The sequence below is a fragment of the Babylonia areolata genome, chromosome 17, assembly GCF_041734735.1.
Source record: "Babylonia areolata isolate BAREFJ2019XMU chromosome 17, ASM4173473v1, whole genome shotgun sequence".
NCBI lineage: Eukaryota > Metazoa > Mollusca > Gastropoda > Neogastropoda > Buccinidae > Babylonia > Babylonia areolata.
Window position 1 is genome coordinate 19,970,791 of NC_134892.1, and position 10,000 is coordinate 19,980,790.

General features: G+C 43.3%; 1 protein-coding gene across 2 annotated transcripts in view; it reads right to left on the reverse strand.

Moving 5' to 3' along the window:
* Positions 1 to 1,023: 1,023 nt before the first annotated feature.
* The window catches only part of LOC143291738 (galactose-3-O-sulfotransferase 2-like), a 41,219-nt gene continuing 32,242 nt past the window's right edge, over positions 1,024 to 10,000 (reverse strand). For both annotated transcript variants that reach the window (XM_076601803.1, XM_076601804.1), the window contains exons 2-3: positions 6,511 to 6,909; positions 1,024 to 2,944 (exon numbers count right to left, since the gene is read on the reverse strand). In XM_076601803.1, coding sequence (XP_076457918.1) covers positions 1,979 to 2,944; positions 6,511 to 6,909 — 1,365 coding nt within the window. In that variant the 3' untranslated portion in view covers positions 1,024 to 1,978. The remainder of the gene's footprint in view (positions 2,945 to 6,510; positions 6,910 to 10,000) is intronic.

Below are 10,000 nucleotides of genomic sequence, written 5' to 3' on the forward strand. Positions count from 1 at the left end.
AATACAAACTCCTCCTTTTCATTTCCTTCAGTTATCTTTCTGTTTTCTTCTTTCTTTTTTTTTTTTTTTTTTTTTTAACAGTCTGCCTGTTGTTGCATTGTCTTAATGAATAGTTTTTGGTTGCATGACTGTCTGGAAAGACTGTTCGTTTGTGTGTTTGTCTCGTCTCTCATCTTTCAGTTCTGGAAAGTGTTAAACTGTTGAGGTTTGCACGTGTTTTCTGTTTTATAGCACTGTGAATTCGCATTTCTTACTTAAAAAAACCAAACCAAACCAAAATGATTCCTCGAAAAGAAAAAAGAAAATCATTTTTCAATATTTTGACAGTGTACGAGAGTTGAAACGTTATAAAGAAATAAAGTTATGGAGAAAAAAAAATCTGAAGCAATCTGTGTGTGGTTGTTTTATTGAATGATGCAACCTGGTTTAACATGCTCGTCATTTGGTTTCCTTTCATAACTGATGTTGTTGTTGTTTAACCCGTTGCCTGCCGCCGACACGTATGTTGGTAGATGAACAGGCTGCCCTGTAACAGGTCAGGGTGTCGTTCACCACTCTGTAACAGGTCAGGGTGTCGTTCACCACTCTGTAACAGGTCAGGGTGTCGTTCACCACCCTGTAACACGTCAGGGTGTCGTTCACCACTCTGTAACAGGTCAGGGTGTCGTTCACCACCCTGTAACAGGTCAGGGTGTCGTACACCACTCTGTAACAGGTCAGGGTGTCGTTCACCACCCTGTAACAAGTCAGGATGTCGTTCACCACTCTGTAACAGGTTAGGGTGTCGTTCACCACTCTGTAACAGGTCAGGATGTCGTTCACCACCCTGTAACAAGTCAGGATGTCGTTCACCACTCTGTAACAGGTCAGGGTGTCGTTCACCACTCTGTAACAGGTCAGGGTGTCGTTCACCTCCCTGTAACAGGTCAGGGTGTCGTTCACCTCCCTGTAACAGGTCAGTGTGTCGTTCACCTCCCTGTAACAGGTCAGTGTGTCGTTCACCACTCTGTAACAGGTCAGGGTGTCGTTCACCACTCTGTAACAGGTCAGGGTGTCGTTCACCACTCTGTAACCGGATTTATTCCGCTGACGACTGTATTACTTTCTCTTCGGCAAAATCACCGACACCATTGGTAATAGGCGACAACCACATGTCTTCCCCACTACTGCTGTCTGTGACTGGTGGACTGACCGTCCACGCCTTGTTGTGAACACGACTCATTCCGTTTTGAGGGGGACAAGTGTGGATATTGCCTTATAATTACACAAACGCGTAGTAACTGCAACTTCATATTCAAATCACACTGTTTCTCGATTGCACCAAGGTTCAACAGCCGAGGGTTCAGATCTTTCCCCAGACATTTGAGGAGCCAGTCTGTAGCTTAAGAGGAAGGTGGCAGAATGGTTAAAATGCTCAGCTGCCAATGTAGAGAGTCCTTGAGGGTGTGGGTTCGAATCCCGCTCTCGCCCTTTCTCCCAAGTTTGAATGGAAAATCAAACTGAGCGTCTAGTCTTTCTGGATGAGGCGATAAACCGAGGTCCCGTGTGTAGCACGCACTTGGCGCACTGAAAAAGAACCCATGGCAACGAGAGTGTTGTCCTCTGGCAAAATTCTGTAGAAGAAACCCACTCTGATATGCACACGAATACATAAGCATGCACTCAAGGCCTGACTATGCGCGTTGGGTTATGCTGCTGGTAAGGCATCTACCTAGCAGATGTGGTGTGGCGTATGTGGATTTGTCCGAACGCAATGACACCTCCTTGAGAAACTGCAACTGAATCTGTAACTGTTTTCTCCTTTGCTCAGGAATGGTCAGTGCTTTTCAGAACTTCTTTTCCTAGACATTGAAGGAGCCAGTCTCTGTAACTGTTTTTTTCCTTCGCCCAGAAATGATCAGTGCTTTCCAGCACTCTTTTTTCTTAGATATCAAAGGGGCCAATCTCCATAACTGTTTCTCCTTCGTCAAGGAAATGGTCAGTGCTTTCCAGCGCTCTCTCCCCCAGACATCAGAGGAGCCAGTCTCTGAAGCTGTTTCTCCTTTGCCCAGGAATTCACCGATGTTTCGTTTGCTGTCATGAAGGCACACTCTGCAGGGACGACGCTGAACTCGGCACTCCACGTGGTGGCAGGCACGAGCAGCACGGTCGTGTTGGGACGGTGTGCACAGAAGTTGGACACTTTGTTGTTGACGCTGACGAAAGCCTCCACTTCCTGCTGGAAATCATCACTCTGCTCCGCCAGCTTTTCCTCCAGCACCTTGACGTAGTGTTCATAGAGAGCCACGTCGAACTGCTGAAACTCCAGGAAGCGTCGCCTCACCTCGGCATCCGCCTGGATGCTTGAGGCGTGCCCGTGCTTGTGAGTGTTGAGCTTGGTGTAGATGATGTCCTTGAAGGTCCAGTTGAACATCCGCTTCATCAGCACCAGAGACTCGTCCAGGCGCTCCATGACCAGAACCAGGTCCAGAAGGCTGTCCAGATGACGGAGGAAGGTGCCGATGTAGGACCTGTCCCTCAGGCGTCTCGGGGGCAGGCCCAGGTCTATGCTCATCCTGTTGTTTGTGAAGGACTGCAGGGGGTCGGGGGGCTCGTAGGCAGACTGGTTGCGGATGAAGCCCTCGAAGCTGCTGGCCTTCCTGATGTATCGGAAGCGGAAGTAGAAGAAGGCGGACTGCACGAGATGCCAGGGCTGTCTCACCACGGCCACGTAGCGCGTGTCGCCCGGGAAGTGTCGGCGGAGCTGGGAAGGGTCCAGGACCACGTGGTTCAGCAGAACGTCGAAGAGAAAGGGCGGGGACGGGGGGTGGGGCAGCAGGTTCCTGAGTTGAGTGCTGTACACGGACAGGAGGTTGCTGCGTTGAGGGAAGAACACGTTCAGCTGGCGACTGACGGAGAACCTGAGGAACACGTTGAACAGCGTGGTGCTCCCCGCCTTGTGAACCTGCAACGTCGTTCTCATGGTTGGTACTGACGGGAGCAATAGCCAGATAGTACAGTAAAGCGTTGGACTTTCAATCTGAGGGTCCCGGGTTCGAATCTCGGTAACGGCGCCTGGTGGGTAAAGGGTGGAGATGTTTCCGATCTCCCAGGTCAACATGTGTGCCGACCTGCTAGTGCCTGAACCCCCCTTCGTGTGTATACACAAGCAGAAGATCAAATACGCACGTTAAAGATCCTGTAATCCATGTCAGCTTTTGGTGGGTTATGGAAACGAGAACATACCAACTATGCACCACCCCTCCCGAAAACGGAGTATGGCTGCCTACATGGCGGAATAAAAAAAACCAAAAACGGTCATACACGTAAAAGCCCACTCGTTTACATACGAGTGAACGTGGGAGCTGCAGCCCACAAACGAAGAAGAAGAGGACGAAGATTGTTGATACATGTCCGATCCAATGGCCTCGCTCAAACAATCCTACAAATAATTATTGAGTGAGGGAGACGGAGGGAGGACGGAAATTATATCCAGTCCAATGGGCCTGCTAAAACAATCCTCCATGGAACTATTGAGAAAATGACAGAAAACACATTTGACAAAGATGATCTGTCCATGGTGAAAACTATGGAAGAATTAAACCAGTTCAACTTGATAAAGATGGTACAGTCATTCGGATGAGAGGATAAACCGAGATCCCTTGTGCGGCATGCACTTAGCACACGTAAAAGAACCCACGGCAACAAAAGGGTTGTTCCTGTCAAAATTATATAGAAAAATCCACTTCGATAGGAAAAAACAAATAAAACTGCACGTAGGAAAACACACACACACACACACACACACACACACACACACACACACAATGGATGGCGCTGTAGTGTAGCGACGAGGTCTCCCTGGGGAGAGCAGCCTGAATTTCACACAGAGAAATCTGTTGTTACAAAAAGAGAACTACAAATACAAATATTGATGACACAGACTACAGACGAACTGGTCCAGCTCATCTTTACAAAGACGATGTGTAGATAAAACAGACTATAATTATATGAATGAAGATGACGAAAAATCACACTCACAAAGATAATGTATTGATGGAGCAGACTCCATCGATGAGTTGAATCGATCCAGCTCACCATGACAAACACAATATGTGACAAAATGTTGATGGAACAGGCTATTATATGAATTGATCTAACACAACATGACTACATATGTTGATGGCAGAGACAATAGTTAACACCCGATCCTAAGTGGATCTTCTTTCTCGCATTCATCCCCTTCTGTCTTGACCACAGTTCACCTCACGATCTTCGCCACTCTCCCTCATTTCAATCTTTTAAAACTGGTCTGAAAACACGTAATTTTTAAAACGCCTATGCAGGACCTTCCATGTCTTTCAAATGACATTCAGCTATAAGCCATGCAAACTCTGTGTGTGTGTGTGTGTGTGTGTGTGTGTGTGTGTGTGTGTGTGTGTGTGTGCATGCGTGTGTGTGTGGTGTTAAAGTAATGTAATATGCGTAGTCTTTGAATCTGTTTTTATGCTTTTGTGCATTAAATCTTTTTTTTTTCTTGTAAGTTGTGGTGTGTGTATGTGTGTTTCATGTTTATTGTAAAGCGCTTTGAGATCCCATTAAGGGAAGAAATCTCTCAACAAGTTTTCATTATTATTATTATTACCATCATCATCATTATTATCATTATTTGATGGAATAGACAATAGATGAAGTGATCCAGCACACCTTGACGAAGCTGATATATTGAAGGAGCAGACTACAGATGAATTTAATTGACCCAGCTCACCTTCACAAAGACGATATGTTGATGGAACATATTACAGATGAATTCATTCAGTACATCTTGAGAAAGAACGACTTTTTGTTGTGTTGTTGTTGTTGTTGTTGTTACTTTGTTTTGTATTCTTAGAAAAAAGACAGGAAAAGATGAAGTGATCTAACTCACCCTGGCAAAGACAATATGTTGATGGAACAGACTGCAGATGAATTGAACTGGTCCAACTCAACTCTATCTCGACAAAGACGATATTTTGAAGAAACAATATATAGATGAATTGATCCAGATCACTTTGACAAAAAAGATAGAACATTGTTGACGGGACAGACTATAAACGAATTGATCCAGTTCACCTTGACACAGACAATAAGTTGCTGGAACAGACCTTAGATGAAGTGATCCAGTTCATTCTGACAAAGACAATATCTTGAGAAACAGACAAAAGATGAAGTGAATTTATCCAGCTCACCGCGTTGACAGACAATGTATTGATGGAAGAAGTTAATTCTGCAAGGTGTCAGAATGGTTAAGATGCTTTTCTGTCAATACAGTGTCCTTGAAGATCTGGGTTCGAATCACGCTCTTGCTCTTTCTCCCAGGCTGGACAGGAAAATCAGACTGAGCGTCTAGTCATTCGGATGAGACGATGAACCGAGGTTCAGTGTGCAGCACGCACTTAGTGCACTGGAAAATAACCCATGGCAACAAAAGTGTTGTCCTCTGGCAAAATTCTGTTGGTAATCAAATATGTATGCATGCACTTTATCTATTAAGTTGGGTTGGGTTATGCTGCTGTCAGGCATCTGCCCAGCAGATGTGGTGTGGCATGTAATTATGATGATGATGATGATGATGATAATAGTAATAATAATAAAAAATGATAACAATAGAGCGCTTAATCAAATAATGTTGCTAATAAGCGCTCTACAATCAAAATAGTTCCATTTAAAAAAAAGTGTATTTGTCCAAATGCAGTGACGCCTCCTTGAGAAACTGAAACTGATGGAACAGACTATACATGAAGTGATCCAGTACACCTTGACAAAGACAATGATAATTGTTATCTCGACAGAGGAATATTTTAACGACCTGACCCAGCTCACCTTGACAAAGACGACATGTCGATGGATGACTATTTTAACGAACTGACAAAGCTCACCTTGACAAAGACGACATGTCGATGGATGACTATTTTAACGTACTGACAAAGCTCACCTTGACAAAGACGACATGTCGATGGATGACTATTTTAACGAACTGACAAAGCTCACCTTGACAAAGACGACATGTCGATGGATGACTATTTTAACGAACTGACAAAGTTCACCTTGACAAAGACGACATGTCGATGGATGACTATTTCAACGAACTGACGAAGCTCACCTTGACAAAGACGACATGCTGATGGGTGACTATTTTAACGAACTGACAAAGCTCACCTTGACAAAGACGACATGCTGATGGGTGACTATTTCAACGAACTGACGAAGCTCACCTTGACAAAGACGACATGCTGATGGGTGACTATTTTAACGAACTGACAAAGCTCACCTCGACAAAGACGACATGTCGATGGATGACTATTTCAACGAACTGACGAAGCTCACCTCGACAAAGACGACATGTCGATGGATGACTATTTCAACGAACTGACGAAGCTCACCTCGACAAAGACGACATGCTGATGGATGACTATTTTAACGAACTGACCCAGCTCACCCTGACAAAGACATGTCGATGGATGACTATTTTAACGAACTGACCCAGCTCACCTTGACAAAGATAATGTGCTGCACCTCCCCTGGAGTTCTGTTGGCGTTCCACGCATACTCCTTCTCCTTGCCCTGTTTTGGTGGTCGTTTGGCGCGAGGTTTGTCGAGGGCGGAAGTGGTGTTCCGCCTGGGAGGCGTCTTTCCATCGCTCTTCCAGGAAGGATTCCCCGGGCCATGAGAACGCCCGTGCACTACCTGCTTGCCCGTTTTTCTGTAGATTTGTCCATGACGGGGGTGGTTCGTCGGAACTGGTCTGTCGTCAGGATCGACCATTGAGGAAGAGTCCACGAGGTAATGTCTTATATCCAGCTGAAGTACGGGGAAAATGGCAAGAAACATAGCGATTCCGAAAATGATGGTGACGGTAAAGATTTTCTTCTGTATCATTCTTCTCCGAACCTGTGGGCATGAAAAACAACAATGAAGATCCATTAATGACAAAGTAGATAATTATGACGTGAGAAAGGGTTACAAGGACTGAATAACAATACAAGTGTACACACACTGTATTCGTTAAGGTTCATACCGTTATCATGTGTACAATGGCCACATCTGAAAGGACAGATTCGGGACCAAGGTTTGTTGTAGTGATCAAATGAAATATCAAGAAATCCATTTCTTCACGACATGGGTGAACTGTCATCAAAAATATTTTTTTGCTCTCAAGATAACACGATAAACCAAGGTACCATATGTAGCATATGCTTAGGGCATGTAAAAGAACCCACGGTAACAATAGTGTTATCCCTGGCAAAATTGTGTAGGAAAATACACTTTTATTGTAAAACAAATACATTTGCAAGCAGAAAAGATGGAGGGGCGGGTGGGGGGTCAGTTGGGGGGGGACGGGAGGGGGGGGGGGGGTCGGTTGGGGGGGTGGGGGTGGAGGGGGGACGGGAGGGGGGGTGTCGTGAGGATGGCTGGGATGCGTTCTTCGCGTGGACGGCAGCTCGATTTATACACACAAAGATCATTATGACAAAAGTGTGATACAATACAACAACAACAAAAAGAAAAGGAAAAAAAAAGAAGAAGGAAAAAAAAAAAGACATGGTTTCCCGCAACTCGAGGCAGTTTTCTGAACCACCGCACAAGCAAATCACTTTTTTTTTCCCGTATGTATCAGTGTTGTGGAACACCTCTGATATTCAGAAGAGCAACTTTCTTATATTGTGTGTTGGGACAATTGTCTTTCTCCCACATCTGACACTGCCTCTTTGAAATACTGTCACCGAACTGGAAATAACAATAATGATAATGATTATAACAATCATCATCATCGTGCTCGCAGACAGACAGACAGACAGACAGACAGAGAAACAGAAGTAGAGAGAAGAAACCAAATAACAGATAAGGAAATAGAGAGCTATAGACAGACAGACAGAGAAACAGAAGTAGAGAGAAGAAACCAAATAACAAAGAAGGAAAGAGAGAGCTATAGACAGACAGACAGCTTTAGACAGATAGCTGTAGACAGACAGATAAAGAAAAAACTAACTGAGGGAAAGAGAGACAGATATAGACAGACAGACGGAAATAGAGAGAAGAAACAATCTTACAGAGAGGGAAAGAGAAACAGCTATAGACAGACAAACAGAGAAACAATCTAACAGAGAGGGAAAGAGAAACAGCTATAGACAGACAAACAGACAGACAGACAGGGGCAATAAGACGAAGAGGAAGTGGGTGGACGATGATGAAAGAAACTGGGTCAAACTACTGACACATTGACAGGAAGTGTGAGGCACAAGGGGAACAACTGTGCTGAGCTGGCTTGGGACACAAGAAGCTAGTCACACAGTACAGAGATGACACTTTGGCCTCTAATGTACGTCACACACACACACACACACACACACACACACACACACACACAGATGACTAATGATATTCAGGTCACCTCTTACTTTCGATCATAGACTTTGTACTGGGTATGACACACACACACACACACGCGCACACACGATCGCCCACACTTGAAAAAAAAAAGACAAAAAAAAAAAAAAAAAAAAAAAGGACTACTACTAACTCAAGACTTCGTTCACACGCAGGCGTTTCTTTCTCTCTGGTCTTTTTTTATTTTGAGTTTTTTTTGACTCCACGTCAGTTTGATATTAAATTAGTGTGTGTGGTTCATGTCTTCGTGGCCACTCTGTGTGTGTCTGTGTGTGAATATATATATATATATATATATATTATTTTATTTTTTTACAACTACTGTAAACGAAAATACCTTGCATCTGTCAGTAAATGATCATGACGAGTTCCCTTCAAAATTACCTCCCATCTTTCTATCTGTCCCTGTGCAACATCACACGCCTCGAGAAGTCCATTCAAATCGACATTTGATCTCTTTCAGAGACTGTTATTGTAAAATAGCTGCCATTCCTCATCCTAGAAGATGGGGTGTATTACTAAGAATAAAACACTTAGGTCTTGCGGTGCTCGAATTAGTCAGAATGAGAGGGAGAGACAGAGAGAGGGGGGTTAATTTTGAATCCGTTGTTCTATATTAGGATTGGGGGGGGGGGGGGGGGGGGAGTCGGATGGAGACCGTTCATGCTTCTGATGAACTGTGAAAAGCAATTTTCATTATCTTTCTTTGACCAGTGCTGAGACTGTATATTGATCAATTTTTGCTGTTATTGTTGTTTTTTGCACTGAGGTCAGTTGTGCTATGTTATGGCTGTGTCACAACTCTGTTCGACACACAACGTTTGTACAACGTAATTATATTATTACATTTTTTCTTTAGAATAACTGGTTAAGAAAATTAAACTGGGCATTATGAAACAACTTACACAAAATATTGTACTAACTAAACATAGCACTTATAAATTGATGAAAAAAAAGCCAGCAATATACAGTTCTCAAACAAACAATATTGAATTTGATGCGGGTGTACACTTTGACATGGTGTTTAGGTGCTGGTTTTTGACTCACTTGTGTAAACAAAGTGAGTCTATGTTTTAACCCGGTGTTCGGTTGTCTGTGTGTGTGTGTGTGTGTCCGTGTGTCTGTGTGTCTGTGTGTCCGTGGTAAACTTTAACATTGACATTTTCTCTGCAAATACTTTGTCAGTTGACACCAAATTTGTCATAAAAATAGGAAAAATTCAGTTCTTTCCAGTCATCTTGTTTAAAACAATATTGCACCTCTGGGATGGGCACAAAAAAATAAAAAATGAAGCCTAATTATATGAAAACTGCATTTACTGTTATATTTATATTTTTTGTATTCTCTAAACTTGGCACTTTGACCTCTTATTCTGGCACAACAACTAGAGGAGTCATTATTATCATTTTTTGTTCAAACAGGAACTTCTTTTGCTAAGCATGGAATTTTTTTTTATTTTGCAAACGTTTTGGTGCAGATAGTAAAAAAGGGAAATTACTCTGTAATTAATGCTAGGGGACATAATTTATCACAAGTGAGTCTTGAAGGCCTTGCCTTTCTTGTTTTGTTTGTTTGTTTGTCAGTTTCATTTAAT